Source organism: Erinaceus europaeus, chromosome 6, assembly GCF_950295315.1.
Source record: "Erinaceus europaeus chromosome 6, mEriEur2.1, whole genome shotgun sequence".
In the NCBI taxonomy this organism is placed as follows: domain Eukaryota; kingdom Metazoa; phylum Chordata; class Mammalia; order Eulipotyphla; family Erinaceidae; genus Erinaceus; species Erinaceus europaeus.
Genome location: NC_080167.1, coordinates 6,892,648 through 6,908,892, shown reverse-complemented (window position 1 = coordinate 6,908,892; position 16,245 = coordinate 6,892,648). Strand labels below are relative to the sequence as shown.

Genomic DNA, 16,245 nt, shown 5'->3' with positions numbered 1-16,245 from the left:
ACGGCCAAGGGAAGGCAAAGGACAGTTTCCACGCTAAGGAATCAGCTCCACTGCTTACACTCACTCTGACAAGTTGACGCTGTGGGGAAATGTTGTTAAATTGATGAAAGTAAAAATAAAGCCTGGAGAGTCAAAGTTAAACCACTGCCTTTGGCTTTCAAATAACCCAGAATAAAGTCTAAGCAGTTTCAGAATCATGTCGCATTAAAATAAAATTTGAGAAAAAAAAGGGGGGGGGGGCTGGGCAGTGGTGCACCTGATTGAATGTACAAGTTACCATGCACGAGGACCTGGGTGCAAACTCCAGTCACCACCTGCAGGGGGTGATCTACACGAACGGAAAAGCAGTGCTGCAGGTGTCTCTCTCCCTCTCAACCTCCCCCTTCACTTGAATTTTTCTGTCCTAGCCAAAAAAAAAAAAAAATCATGGTGCACTTGTCTAACACACAAAGTTCTCTCTTCTCCCTCACTCTGGGAGTGGGGTGATAAGGGGAAAGTTCAGAGAAAGAGGCCCAGGAATCTGCATTTCAACAGCCATGCAATATGACTGGACAATCCCTAAAAATACAAGATACATTTTGCCTGTCCTTTGGAGAACTGGTTCTCTGATTCAAATCAAGTGTCTGGATGACTGCTTCCCAAGCTCAGGCCTCGGGCCACTGTCTCCTTAACCTCAGCAGAGATCACCTGTTCTTTGAAGAAATCCACCACACACACCTGTGCACATAGGATACTCAGAGCACAGTGCTCTACTCCCAGCCCAGACATTCTACTTCCAAGGACCCTTCTCCTGAATCCAGTCCTGCCCCTGCTGGCCCCACCAGTCCTGTCTGCCAGGGTTACCATCCCCAGGATCAGGAACTGGCTCTGTCACCACTTCAGATGCAGACTGGCTCTAGCCTACAGCAGGCTTTCTCTTTCGGTAGGTGCTGATGGGGCCCCACATGTGTGATTTCACTGCTACTGGGTCAACTTCCTCCATTCTTTTTACTTCACACAGACAGACAGACAGAGAGACACCATAGCACCAGAACTTCCCGCAGTGCTGTGTGTTGTATGCTTTACATTGGGTTCTAGTTCTCCCCCGCCAAGAGAACTGGATCAGTCCAGTTAGTTTCATGGCCCGCTTGGCCCCGCCCCAAGGAACCCCGAGAGAGGGTTCCTGAGTTCCAGAGAAGAGAGTTGGAGAGGGTTCCTGAGTTCCAGAGTGACAGAGGGTTCCTGGGTACGGAGTAAGAGAGAGTGCTTGCGCCGCGGCAAAGAGGCAGCAGAGTTCTGTTTGGTGATTAGTTTGTCTTAGTTTATGAATCGTTGTTCCTGAATAGAGAAATACAGCTTCCCTGCCCAGCCGTTGTCTCCGCGTCTCTGTTACCCGCCCGTGAAGCTAGCCCCGCCGGCTGGAGCCGCTGAATTTTAACAACAGCTGTGGCACTCCCATGTGGTGCCAGCGGTACTTGCCCCATGGGGTAAGCCAGCTTCCAGCCCCTACAGTGAGCATCTACTCAATATACAAAGAGGGAGAGGGGAGCATGATTTCACAGCTTCACTCAGGCTCTGCACATCTAGACCCCAAAGTGGTGTGGCTTCCTCCCCAGCTGCCTAATGCTGCCACCTGCACTGAAGAAATCAAAGCTGAGTCCAGTTGTTGAGTCTCCTACTGACATTAAGAGACTTCTGGCTTCTTCTTTTTTTCTTTTAACTGCTTCTGGTGCCCCCCCCCCCACCGTTTCTTTTCTTTTTTATTTGATAGGATGAAGAGAAACTGAGAAGGAAGAGGGAGGTAGAGGGGAGAAAGAGACGCCTGCAGCAGCGCTTCACTGCTTCTCAAGCTCCCACACACAGTGGGGACTAAGGGCTCGAACCCAGGTCCCCGTGCACGGTAATGCACGCACTCAATCTGAACACCAAAGCCTGGTCCCTGTGACCAGATGCTTTCTGTCACTGGACATCTTGGTAGGACAACACTGCCCTGAGCATGCCTGGACTCAGCTCTGGAGTGCTCAAAAAATCTGGATAAAGGAATCACTCTGCCTTCCTGGGAAAAGCACATTTCACAGACTCTCCATGTGCCTCCAGGAGGAGACACTTATCATGGCCACACAGCAGATGAGGAGAGTTAGCTCATCTGAGGCAACAAAACTCCTCAGGCAGAAGGAATTCTAACCCTGACCCGGGGCCCAGTCTGAACTCGTCACCATAAAGCACGGATTTCATCTGCTCCTGGGGCCCAGCCTGAACTCGTCACCATAAAGCACGGATTTCATCTGCTCGCTCGCTTGCTTGCTTGCTTTTTTGTTTTCTCTAACTGCATACCCTTTTCACTACAGCGCACTATGAAATGAAGAAAATGAACAGCCTAAGATGGAGACCTTGTACTGAGTCCACAAAAACATAATGCCTGACCTGCTCATATTTTGTAAACTCTCAGATTAAAGAATATATATACTGATGGGAGAGGGAGAGGGAGGCAGAGCATAATTCTGGAACATGTAATACCACGGATCAAACTAAGGATCCTATGCTTGAGATTCCAGTGCCTTAGCCTCTGTGCCACTTCTGAGGCCCTAATTTTTGTGTGTGTTTATTTTATTTGTTAATTTTTTTGTTTGTTTTGTTTGTTTTGCCAGAGCACTGCTCAGCACTGGCTTATGGTGGTTCTAGGCATTGAACCAGGGACCCCCAAGCCTCAAGCATGAGAGTCTTCTGCATAATCACTGTTATCTCCCTAGCCATCCCACCCCACGCCCCTTTTAACCAGAGCACTGCTCAGCTGTGGCTTATGGAGGTGTGGGGAGATTGAACCTGTGACTTTGGAGCCCCAGGCATGAGACTCTCTCGTGTGCAAGCACGAGGTGGGTGTCAGTAAGTGGGTGGTGGTTGCTCTTTGTACAATACCAGCATGGGGTCCTGGGAGCCCTCCCCATAGGGTTAGAGGCTCTTTACAGAGCTATTAGGCTATCTAACCCCGGCCCCCTGGTTCATGAGAAAGAGGGAGAGGCCAGAACCCAGCGGCATCCTACGCAGTGCCACACACATGCAAGGAGTACAGTCCACCCACTAATCCACAGTCCCTCACCCAGTCTGCTAATCTAACTACATGGCCAATTCACTGCAGTTTCACCTGTCCCCAGCCATGTAGTCCTAACTGACCAGTAAGGAATTTTCTGGTCAGGAGCACTGAGGCAGTCCTTTCTACTCCTCAAAGAAAAGAAAAAAAAAAAGATAATCTGCAGAGGTCCCTTATCTAGTCCCCTAGGTGAGTTCCCTAGCCTGAATTTACCCCTTTCCTCTTATCCTGCTTTTTATTTGGAACAGCTTCTCATGGTGCCTTTCAACTCCTTAGGCGTGATGCTTCTGATTCATGAATCATTTAATCATGTCAATCAGACCTTTAAAATGAGTGTGGCTGGGTCTTTGCAGTTTAGTCACACAAAGCCTCCCGCGTGCATACTGATTTATGTGGGTTTGGGGTCTGAAGTTCTGCTCACCTCCCTCAGCCTCGTCTCCAGCTCCAGCAGCCGGCTTTTGTCACTGTGGTCTTGGTGGCTGATTTTTTCCAGCTGTTCCTCTAGCTTCCGGTTCTGGGCCTCCAGCTTCCCAGCCTGTGTCTCCAGGTAGAATTTCTGTTGCCTGAGCTCTGAGATCATCTCCTCCTGGGCCTTCCTGGTGGGGGGTGGGGGGGGGAAGCCAAGCAGAATGACGCTTTCATCAGAGGTGAGCACATCCCCTCGGAAGGGGACGCCCTCACCATGGGGTTAGAGGCCCCAGATGATCACACTAGTGGCCCCAATATGGTCAAGGAAGATGCAAAAGCTACACACATCTCCCTTCTTTGGTAGACTTTGTTTAAGTCTCTAAAGGAGGACAAAAGTGGGCCTCCACTGAGTACAAGAGACCCTAAAGACCCACTAAGGTGGGCCCTGGGGAAGGAAGGGTGATGGGGAGAACGGCTGCTGCTCCTTCTGCTTCTCCACAGACCTGGATCCCCTCTCCAGCAAACTGTTCTCAAGTGGCAGAAACAGGAATGACTCCAAGGCCAAGCGGCAGTCAACCAGTTGGCTTAGACAAAGGTGAATGTTTTAGAAGACCTCTAAGATAGCCGGTAAAGTGTGTGTATGTGTGGGGGGGCAGATCCCCAGAACTATCACTTGGGAGAGAGGGGGGAGAGAGATTTTGCTGGAAGTGCATTTGGAACATAAGACAGAGTCCTAGCTGGAGCCCAAATTATAGCCCCAGGGTCCTCACTTAACAACAGCAGCAAATGGGGGGCCCAAGTGGGCACAGGCAGGCTCACCTCTGGCTAATTACAGAAGCTAAGTCTGAGAACAAGGCTTGCAGCTTTCCAAAGGCAAACTATAAATAGGCTCATTAGAGAGAGCAAAACACTCTGTAATCTGATGGCAATTGGAAGCATTTAAAAACCCAGCTCCAAAGAAAGGACACGGTAGAGTGAGACCACTTACAAGAGGGCAAAATCACGTAAATACACCAGGGCTGGGCCAGAGAGAGAGGCAATTAAATCTGCTTTAGTACCATCAGATAGAGGAATTGCATCTGTGTCCCAGGAGAGGAGACCAAAGTGTAATCGTGCACACAGTGAGAATTTGAATACATACTTACATGTTCCTCTGGGTAAAAAGACTGCTGTTTGCTGCGAGTTTATTGGCTTCTGATAGTTCCACAATCCTCTGCTCCAGGGATCTGATCTTGGAATCCATTGCATTAATCATCTGAAATGCAGAGGGTCTTTGAAACCTCACACACAGACAGTTCTACTAGAACAAGAGTAAAACAGACCTAGTGGACCCACGTGAATGAATGCCTTGTCTGAAATGAAGGCATTCTCTAACAAGGGACTCAAGCCATCTGTATGTAGCCCAAAAACCTTATTGCTCAAACAGAAGGTCTTCAGTGGTTTCACCATCAGACTGTGTATCCACACACTAAGTGATTCATATAAACAAACAAACAACCTAGAAGGACCCACTCAGGAGCCTGACATTGTGAGTCAACAGGCCTCACTCACTCCCAGAGTCATCTGCATGTGGCCTGAGCCAGCAGGAGCCTTGAACGTGAATCCACAGGTCCATGTTTCTCCTGACCCGAAAGTAGCCATTTACTGAGAGATTCTGTCTCCACCCAGCCACTCCTGTTCTAGATTTTCTACATCCGAGTTTCTCCCATTGGATAAATGCTAAGACCCAGGGAGGGGGTTGGCTAGAAACAGGACTTCCCAGGACCCTCCCTGAGAGTTTCGGATGGGGGAAGGTTGCACTGGGGCCTGAGCTCACACATACATTAACAAGGACCAGAGGTGGCCTTCTGGGCAGCACATCTCTGAAATGTCTATTCTTTTCTGACATGGAGTAGGAAGGAAAGAAACAAGGGAGTGGGAAGCAGGTGCCTGGGGGGGGGGGGGGGACCAAGGGCCACAGGGTACTTTGTCACGAGGGTAGGGCTGGGGGCTATATTTTGAAGGCCAGAGTTCTGCTAGGTAGCAGACTTGCATGGATTTTTTTTTTTTTTAAGAACCTGAAAGATAAAAACGACCACTCAGAGACACCACCTCCACTGCTTTTAGGAGAGGAAGAAGGTGCAGAGAAGCTGCCATTTAGTGGCCAGCTCAAGAAGATTAAACAGGAGTAGAGAGGATGACTTATTAAGGGACACAGACTGTGCTCAGGTGTGTCACGGACCCTCCTTGGAAAGCTGGCTCGGCGATCCCTTGTACCTACCGCCTTCTGCTCGCTGAGAATTTTGCCCTTCTCATGGGCCTCCTCCTCGTGCCTCTGCATCAGGTTTTCCAAGCTCTCCTTGTCGGCCAGGTCTTTCTTTATCTGACTGTCCAACACCTACAGGAAACAAAAGAAGAAATTAGTGTCCTGACTAGCACAGCTAGGCTGGGAAACTGAACTAAGGGCACTTGAGAAAAATTCAAAGCCCTCTCAAGTCTGGGGCACATAGGGATTTGGAATCTCTTAACCTCAGCCAGGATGAGCTGAAGAAGTCAAGTATCACCATCCAGTGGCAAGTGGTCTGTGGACCTGAAGAACTTACCTGAAAATCAACAGACAAAAAGGCCCGAGAGACAGACCAAAAGTAAAGGTGAAGTCCCAGTGGAAAGGGGGAGGGAGGGAGTTAGAATCCCCCTCGAGATCTCCTCATCTGCAGCTATTAACCTGGAAACCACTTTATCGTAGCCAAAACACCAGCAGTTTTCAGAACATTGCTTGCTCTCAATTTGTACAAAATTAATCTAGATGCCTCCGGGCTATTGTGGAGGGGCAGAAAGCTGACGTCCGAGGAAGCCTGTGTAGCCAAGGCTGCCGCTGAGAATGAGCCAGGGACAGGAGGATCCTGCCCACCACAGAGGTGGAGGAGAGATAAGCGATGGGAAAAAAGAAAACATGAAAAGGGGGGTGGGGGCGTGAGAGAATATTCCTCTTCTCTCAACTCTCTCCTGTGATCTGGCTGGAAGGAAAGTCACTGGAAAGAGAAAGCTTCCCCAGGAAAAGAAGCATCGTGTGCTCTCAGTGCCGAGAACACCTCTGAAAGCACCCACTGTCCCTAAGGGAGATGTGTGTGTGTGGGGGGAATAAGATGAAACAGTAATGGTGCCACCATCCACCAGTTTGATCTAATGTTCTGTCAGGCACACATGGCCTCGCCAGTGCCAAAACAACAAGGGGAAAGGGAAAGGGGAAGGGAAAGGGGAAGGGAAAGGGACAAAAGGAAGACATCGTGGCTTGTCTGGGGCTTTGACCAAAAAGCCTTGTGTTTCTGCTTTTCTGAATGATACCAAGGGCTGCTGTCACTGGGAAGAAAGCTGGAAGAATTGGGGTCACAGATGGGATTGAAAACTGCCTTCCCCACAATGTGCATTGTGAAGGGGCCTTCAGAGCTCATGGGGACAAGCATCCCTAAAAAAGAGCCTGTTGGCAGGGAGGGAACCGGCTTGATAAAGAAAGGAAAGAACAGGTTTCAAAGAGGGCTTTAAACTAGAGCTGACTGATGAGAAAAACAGATGAGATCTGGTGGAGAAGAACAAAAGGTGAAGTCCAGGGTCATGGGAGGAGTGAGGCAGCTCAGCAGGAGAAGTGGCCCCTTCCCTGGGAAGTCAGGGCACAGCTCTAAAATTATGATCAAGGAAAGAGCAGAATCTAGGCTGTGATCGTCATGTTTCCGGAAGTTGCCTAAAACAGGCTGAAGCAAGAGCCACACAGCAGAGCAGGTTCAGAGGAAGCCACTTCAGGAAAGCTGTAGGAGACAGAGGGAAGCAGATGTTTCCCCAACATTCTTGAACAGCTGTGCGCAGTTCTTTCCATCTAGAAGGTGGCAGAGACCGTGTAACCTCAAGACATAAAATCTCAAGATGACAGAGCCCACCGTAGACAAATACATACATCTATCAATTTAAGAGAAAAAATGACTTTTGGGCAGCAAAGTCAATCATTTTTACAAAAGGTTATTTGCACCATACAGAGGAGCCAGTGGCCTCCTGTGCACACTCTCATCATGATTTTCTGACAGTTAGATTATTCCAAAGATAAACAGAGGAACGCCAGCAAGAATTCAAACCAAAAGGACTGGTCCACCAAGCTTAAAAACACATTAAAGTGGGAGGTCACAATAAAACATGCTGAAGTGATTTCTGGCTTATTGCTTTTTCCTTTTTGCGCTGCTGGGGTCTGATACGTGCAGTTCCATCACTCCCAATAGAGTGGTTTCTCCAGCTTTCCCGAATGAGATGAGTTTAAAAGGAAAGAGGTAGGCTGGCATTTGCTTCTACGAATGGACTTTATCGCTAGTAAGTGAACTGAATTATTAACTTCAATAACTAAAATAATAACCAAATGGATCAGCTCAGCAAATCAGCTCATGTGGACAGTGTGTCTGCTTTGCCCTGCCTGACCCCCCCCACACTGGAGGAAGCTTCCACGCTGTGCTTTCTTTCCCTCTGTGTCTCTGTGATACCCCAATGGAAAGTATAAAAAGAAAAGTAAGCTAAATTATTTAGGCCGGCTTTCCTAAGGAATTGAGCTGGTACTTTTTTCTTTACCAGAGCACTGCTCGGATCTGGCTTATGGTAACACCAGCGGTTGCACCTGGGGCCTCTGAGCCTATGTAACTGCTGTGCTATCTCCCCAGCCCCAGAATATCTGAAATACTAGACAGAATACAGAAAACAATTTAAAGGTTGGTAGGAGAGAAAGAACTCACAGACTGAAATATAAGGGAAAAGAGAAAACTAGATAGGGAAGAAGGACAGAACTGTTTTCAACTGAGCTATTTGCTGATTCCAGCAAGTCTGAGCCTCATTTTTTGCAGCCTCAACGGGAGAGAAGCCAGAGAAGTCAGATCAGGAGTTACCCCCAACACACACACAGTGGAAGAACAGGTTGATCCAAATCCTCGATGAATTCCCAAGGGAAACAACAGCTCACCAAAGACAGGAGGAGACAGACACCATGACAAAAGCACCAAAAGGAACAGCAGAGCAAACACAGATTCATGTATTTCAGGTACTGGAATTCTCAGATACATATCATAAAATAACTGTGCTTAATGCATTAAAATAAAAGGCAAACTTAAAAATGAATGCCAAGTAGCCCAGGAGGTGACTGAGATGTGTGCATGAGGTCCCTAAGTTCAATCCCCAGCATCACATATGCCAGAGAAATACTGTTCTCCTCTCCCCCCCCTTGTTAGTAAGAAAATATATTTTAAATGAGTGCCGAGAACAAAAATCATTGTCTTAAAGATCCTAGTAGTTGCCTGGTAGGATAAACACTGAATAGATAGAACTCTTGAGAGTTGGACGCTTAGGAGGAGCTCCCACACAGGCCTGATCCCCAGCATTGCATGTGTTTCTCTCCTCCTCGCTCTGCCTCATATCTCAAATAAATGAATAAATCTCTAACAAAATAATGTTGTGAAATATTGTAAATTTGAGAAAGAATACCTACAAAAAAAATACAATAACTGAAACTTGAAACTCAATGGGCATGTTAAACAGTTTACACAGATGAGAGTTAATAAACTAGGGGAAAAAAAAATCGGAACTCACCCAAAATGTAGCACCATGGATCAAGAAATAGATTGGAAGTGACCAAACACATGTCCAATCAAATCTCAACAGGGAAGGAAAGAGGAAAGGGTGCGACAATATTTGCGGTATCATGATCCATAATTTCCAGAATCAATAAAAGATATCTATACACTCAAAAGTCCAGAATATCTCAAGCAGAATTAAAAGAAATTCACCTCCAGACACATCATAGTAAAGTGTCAGAAAATTACAGACCAAACAAAAACTTCAAAGTAGCAAACAGGAAAAGGGTTGGACTACTTCCAAAGAAAGCCGCGGCAGACTGACAGCTGACTCCTCCAGAGCAGTAGCAAAAGCCAAAAGTCAAGGGAGTGATCTCTCCAAAGAGTGTCCTAAGAACTGCCAACCTAGAATTCTACACCCAGTCAAAATATCTCTCAAGAAGGAAGGAGAGATAAGGACATTTTCAGACAAACAAAACAGAGAGCTTGTCATCAGAAGATCTTCACTGAAGTCTTCAAGAATATACTCTGACCAAAAGGAAGAGTATCCCAGGTCTGTGATACGAGGACATTGAAACAAAGAATGTGGTAAAAACTCTGGCTAAATTTCAGTAATCAGAAGCTGAGCAACAGTGACTTTCAAGTATTTTAAAGATGCCAATGGGGATCAGGTGGTGGCGCACCTGGTTAAGCGCACTCATTACAGTGTGCGAGGACCTTGGTTCAAACCCCTGGTCCCCACCTGCAGGGGGAAAGCTTCACGAGTGGTGGTGAAGTAGGGCTGCAGGTGTCTCTCTGTCTTCCCTTCCCTTCCCTTCCCTTCTCAATTTCTGTCTCTATCTAATAGATAAATAAAATTTTTAAAAAAGATGTCAATGAATAACTGAGTTAAAAATATATATTTTTAAAATTTTAGATAACCAAATCTCCACATGGCTCATACCCCCAGCAGTCTCCCACCCAGACTACAGGACAGCAATTACCCCCAAACAATCCAGTGATCTAGACAAAAGGGATCCAATGTACCTGGGAAGAGAGAAAGAAGTTACCTGGTGTTACAGGAGGACTGCCAGAGAAGATGAGAAAGGGTCTTACTTTGATTTTTTCCTCATAGTGCTGCTCTTTCTGTTTCAGGTGCACCTCTAGGTGCTGGGCGGAGACCTGGGCCTCTCGGTGTTTCTCCTCCAGCTCCTGGATATAAAAGAACAGGCAGTCAGGTGGGCACAGGGGAAGCAGAGCCACTGCATGTTAGTTATTCACAGGAAGTATGACTTGGGCACAGGTGGCAGGCAGCTGTTCCTTCATTGCTAGCCCGCTGGCTCTTGGGGAGGGAAACATCACCAAGCTTTGGCCCTGAGTGATTCAAGTCCAAGGACTTACACACAGACACACACAGCTGTGCACGGGGACAAGAGGTCTGCCAGTGACAGGGCAAACAAAGGCAGAGTCGCATCTCTGTACAGAAAAACCAGAGGGACAAGGCAACATTGGCAAGTTTAGTATAGTGCAAAGCCTCAGACCACGTTTACTGCTTGACAACCTTAAATGAGCAAAGTCATCCTGGTTCATTTTCAATTCAAACTAAATGTAATTCATTATCATGATCAAGAATATTTTTATATTTTCTGTGTTGACAAAATTAACGCTCAAGAATTATGGCTAAGAAGAAAAAGTGATGTTACAATTTAGACGCTGAGTTTGGAGTGATTAACTGAGTGGCATGTGGAGTCTGGGAACATCTGGAGACGTATGATGTCATGTTTATATGATGCAGTGAATGGGAACAAAACAGAACATGAAATACAATGATAGTGATGTAAATATATATATATATATATATATATACACACACACACACACACACATAGATATGCATATACCAATCAAAGATGGATAAGAAAATTTGGAGTAATATCAATAGCTCAAATGTAATGTTCTCCTCACTCTTTTATTAAACCAAACTGTGATTCACTTGAAAATTATACCAATTCATTTGCCAATCTATTATAAACTCATCTTACAAAAGGCAGCATACAATTCACTGAAACCTGCTCTAAATGCACGTCTGCATCTACATGAATTTTTATGCATCTGAACCCATTAGTTAATTACTAATATCAAAAGTCATTACTCCAAGTTTTCATCTCTTTGCACTATTATGAGATTTCCCTTTGAAGTGCAAGTAATTATGAGAATTTTGAAGAATGAGGAAATTATACAGGATATGTCCATAAAGATGAGAAAAGAATACTTTCAGATTCACAAACACATAAAATGTTACTGATTAAGCTTTTCAGTTTCTAAAGTCTACAAACATCGACTCTGCTTTGAAGGCCATTAAAATGTCCCATTTTTAAGAGCAGGTGTGCAAGAGATACTGCAATCTAACAGATTGTCATCCCGGAAAGTTGATTATAAACAGGATTTTGATTAATAAAAACATACTTTAGGGCTTCATGGATACTAAAGGATGACTTCTTCCATTAAAGCAAAAGATTTTGCTACAATGATGACCAAGATGATCTATTTTATAAGTCCTTATCAGAAATATTTTTAAAGCAAATGATATTCTGGCGTCTGTTTCCAAGAATCATCATTATATAACAATACTAGCAACCATTCTGTGCTTACTCCCCAGTGCTTTGTCACCTAAGCCTGGGGTTCTTAGCAAAGGCACCTTCTGATAAGTGAAGTCACAACCATGAAGGCACTCAGGTAGGTGGCAAGGCTGCCTTGGACAAAGAAATCTTTTTACTTTTTCTTGATGTTAGAAATTAGCTGATCATCATCTTTTCTTGGTCTCTGGCCTCAAATAGCATTGGGATGGAAATTAAAATCTAAAGATGGGCCCCAAACTCAGATACCTGAGTCTGACAGCTTGCTGGTTGATGTATGAATGGGAATTTACAACACAGACTCCAAGAACTCTGTGCACCTCTGTTTCTAGTGATCAGTGAACCTTTGCAAAAGCAGATTTTCTAAAAATTTGACTTCTTAGTGGTTTGGCATTTTTTGTTGTTGTTGTCATTTTTTAAATGTCTCTTTTCTATATGTGTTGGATCAGTCTCTTCAGTCCTATTGTGCAAACACTGTGGTTCACTGCTATGTCTCCAGCTCCTAGGACAGTGCCTGGCACATAGTAGAAGCTCATTAAATATTTATTGAATGAATGAATGAACACATCACCGTCATACAGAGAGAAACGCTTTGCGACCACAAGAGACTTCAACACTTTGCTTGCACTGAGCAAGAGATAGTGGTGGTGGAATCTAATTCTGCTCAACGATCAGCCTCACACACTTAGTTGACAGTTGCCAAGAGAAACTTTGATGACAGAACAAGAGAACAGAAAGGGCAGACTAACGGTCACACTGGCCTTTTGTGAGCAGACGAATATATGAAGACTGTGTGTCCAGGCAAAACCAATTTAACTGATTTTTCTCCCACCTGTTTGCTCGAGAGCAGCCATATACTTATGAATATGCACCAAAACATAAAGCTTTTTTCTTTTCTCTTCTCTTTTCTTTTTGGTATATAGTTCTATGAGTTGGCTAGCCTTGACTTCAGAGCTGCTGGTGACTCACTCCCCAGGAGTGATGCAGAAAGAGAGTGAGAGCGATGAAGTGAGCTGCTGGCCAGTCTCCTTATAGGGGAGAGGAAGCGGGCCACTCCAGACTCTCTCAGGGGCTGGGGAAGAGGAGCCTAGGAACAGGCTCCAAGTCCTCAGCGAGTCTCCCCAATTCAGGGCTTGGGGCCTGAGCTCCAAGGAGAAGCCCTTCAAACTCCAGGGCTTCTTCCCCTCCCAGCCTTCCACACCGACAGAGGCCACACTGGAACCCATCTGCAGGCCCCACTCCAGCCGCCCCGATGAAGCTAATTTGGTCGTCAGAGCCAAAAAGAGAAGTGTGATTACTGACCTAAAAAAAGACCTGCTACATGGAACGAAATGGAAAAACAACAATAATAATAACCAACTGTAGCTGAGAGGGTTGAGTGGGTGAACAGGAGTGCTGACAAATACTACTCTGAGAAAAACGATTCTGTGTGACTGACTTCTTCCCTCTCCAGAAGGCAAGAATCCGGGTTTTAGCCTTAAAGGTCTGAGTCTCTATAACTTTTTTTTTAATGGGCATTGCAAAGTTAATGGTCACACATACTTCTCAGCTGACAGAAGTACGGAAGTGCTCCTGTAAAAATGTATTGGAAATGGCAGAATATGCAGGTTTGGATTTAAAAAAAAAAGGCAGGCAGTAGAAAACAGCAAAAATAAATAAATAAATAAATAAAAGTAAAATAATAATATTTGTGGATCATTACCAGTGGTGAAACATCCAATCTCTTGGTTATCCATACTATTCTACGATGTGGAAAACCCTGAAACCACCTGTCTTAAATCACCTAGCTGATAAGTGAAATCGGTGAACTCTCCTTGTGACCCCCTTCCCTCTGCAACCTCTAACCTGGTATCTTTGAACTTTTCAACTTTGGTTCCTGCTCACCAGAATTTTATCAGCCATCTGCTGGATCTGTTGGGATTTTGTCTGGATGTCATCCTTCAGTCTGTTTTCTCTACGCTCCATGGTCTCTAGCCTCTTTACCTTGTTCTCCAGAGAATGGCGGCGTTCCTGTGGGTCGTGAATCAATCAGAGAGTTTTAATCGAGTAACCGCTATGGGCATATTGCCTGCCTGAGGGAAAGGGCCCTCAAGAATCACATACATGGAGCAGGAAGAGAAGTGACGGGCCCCTGAAGCCATGGCACAGAGAAGATTCTAGCACTAAAGAGTAGTGGTGGAGGTTACAAGAGTGCATTCATTCATTCAAATATTTACCAAGCACCTACTACTGCAAAGAACCACACTAGACATCATGGAAAAAAAAAACAAAAAACTAAGAGAGAGCCGACAAAACTCCTGTCTTTGGAAAAGATAAACGCAAATCTATCTAGTACAGGTCCAGAGGGGGCAAGGACCACAAAGCAAATAAAGACAGTGTTCTGGGAGGTCACAGGTTAGAATGGGAACTTTTTAACTGACCAGGTGACAGCAAGAGTCAGAGACATGAACTTTGGGTTGAGCCGGTGTACGGTAGGTAGGCTGGAGTATGGTGGGCTGGAGTGGGGAGGGCAGCAGAGGAGGGTGGAAAGCCTTTCAGGCAAAGGCAGGTGCATCAGCAGGGATGAGTGGCTACGGCAGAAGATGCATGGGGGGGGGGGGGGATGAACGAGAGAAAAATGTCGAAGGGGAGCATCTGGGAACAAAATGTCGGGTGTTCCAAGGTCTGGGGTACAAATAGCTATGCTACAGAGCAGGCTGGGGGCTGGGGCAGGGCATGCTGGTGAGCTCTGGGGTTTGAGGTAATGACTTGACATCACAGGAGCTTGCTAGAAAGAAAGTGAGACGGGAAACACAAGGCCAGGAAGGGAAGTCCTAGGGTTCCTCGGCTAAGAGGAAGAGGGCCTGGATGATGAGGAGCCTACAGAAATAGCAAGCAGGGGATGAAGAAGGACAGGCAGCAGGGTTGTGTTCACGGGAGGAGGGGTCCGAGGAGGAGCTGAGGTGGCCAGAGCTGCAAGGCGGGGGCAACCCGATGTGTGTGTGGTGGCCCTGGCCAGCAAGAGGAAACTGAGAAGGGGGCCCAGTTCCCAGGGGCTAAATGCCGACTTCACCCTGGATTGAATGCACTGTTTATGTGCCGCAGGCTAGAGGGAAGAGGGCAGAGGGAAACCACACCTGAAATGTGGATGAGAACATGCCCCAAAAGGCATGGGCAGGTCGGCTCAGGCCAGCATGGTGACGGGGGGGTGGTTCAACAACAGTCACCTCGACACTAGGAGAGGCAGAGGGGAGATGCCCATTCCTACTCTATACTCTGTGGTACTGTTTAAGTTCTGGACAGTGAGAAAGCATCCGTGTATTGCCTATGTAATTATATCAATGCTTTTTTTTTTTTTTGAACAACAACAACAACAACAAAGAATCTGAAGGAAGAAGGAAGGTCCCGACGCAGAGATCTGGGAGGCATGGGCAACAGCTGATACCTCAAAAATTAACATTATTAACACTTCAGGGGTCGGAGGGAAGGCAAGGAAACAATGAGGGTGCAGAGTGAAGAGAACGATAACCCCGGGGATGGAGTCATACTTCATCTACGGAAGCAGAAACGTCCCTTGTTCAGTGAGACAGTCGGAAGAAAACCAACAGGAAAAGCTTTTGCCAGCACCTCTTTCTACTTGGAGCTGCTCTGATAAATCTTTTCTCTCCTTCTTAGGGAAAACATTTCCAAGCCTCTCCAGTTGCAGAGGGATTTGCAGAAGGGAAAACAGTTTGTCCAGATGTGAGCCAAGTGGCGGCTCTGCAGTGTCTCTGTCGACACGACTCGCCAGAGTTGCCGGCCTCACCGGGACCGGGGTTAGACCACTGAGGGCTGGCAGTGCCCTGCTCACCTCGGCTTCCACCAGCTTCTTTTTGATGCCTTCCGAAGAGTCCTCCCGGTTCTGCAGCTTCTCCAGTTCACGCTCCGCTCGCTCTTTGGCCTGGCGAATATTCTGCAGCAGCTCAGCGGCCTCCGTGCTGGCTTTGACGGCCTGGCAGGAAAGAAGGGACAGGAAGGATGGCCAAGTGAATCAGACAAAAAAATGACAGCATACATCCCAACAGGAAAAAAAAAAAAAAAAGAAGAAAGAAAGAAAAAAAAAAAAGAGGCATATGCCATATCCACTTTTCAAAATATAAACATCTATGCTGTCTCACTGACTGGAAGGTACACTTTCATACTGCTTTTCAATATCACTGAGTTTGGAAAGCATCCTGCAGTTAAAATGGGCAGCTTGTCTTTCTGGGTGTCTAGAAGGTCCAAACAGTCATTAGCATAATAGATACACTGCATTTAGTAAGTGCAAATAACAGTCTAGAAGAATGTGTCCACAAGTGTGTGTGTGTGTGTGTGTGTGTGTGTGTGTGCGTGTGTGTGTGTGTGTGTGTGTGTGTGTGTGTGTGTGTTTTACCTCAGTGCATTCAATTTTTCCTTTGCTAGTTGTCCTCTGGAGACAATCTGAATTACTATTGTGAAAACGAAATAAATAAAAATAGACTGGAAAAAAATAGGTTAAAAACTAAAAACCAATCTTCCAAATCAATGCCTATCTTAAGCACCACCACCACCATAGTGCCCGTGGTGGTTCATAGGCTGTGTG

General features: G+C 46.1%; 1 protein-coding gene across 9 annotated transcripts in view; it reads right to left on the bottom strand.

Moving 5' to 3' along the window:
• CIT (citron rho-interacting serine/threonine kinase) overlaps nt 1-16,245 on the bottom strand; it is a 179,422-nt gene that overhangs the window by 68,554 nt on the left and 94,623 nt on the right. For all 9 annotated transcript variants that reach the window (XM_060192996.1, XM_060192998.1, XM_060192999.1 and 6 more), the window contains 6 exons: nt 15,496-15,636; nt 13,551-13,676; nt 10,147-10,242; nt 5,736-5,852; nt 4,621-4,730; nt 3,489-3,663 (listed from right to left, as the gene is read on the bottom strand). In XM_060192996.1, the coding sequence (XP_060048979.1) occupies nt 3,489-3,663; nt 4,621-4,730; nt 5,736-5,852; nt 10,147-10,242; nt 13,551-13,676; nt 15,496-15,636 (765 nt within the window). The remainder of the gene's footprint in view (nt 1-3,488; nt 3,664-4,620; nt 4,731-5,735; nt 5,853-10,146; nt 10,243-13,550; nt 13,677-15,495; nt 15,637-16,245) is intronic.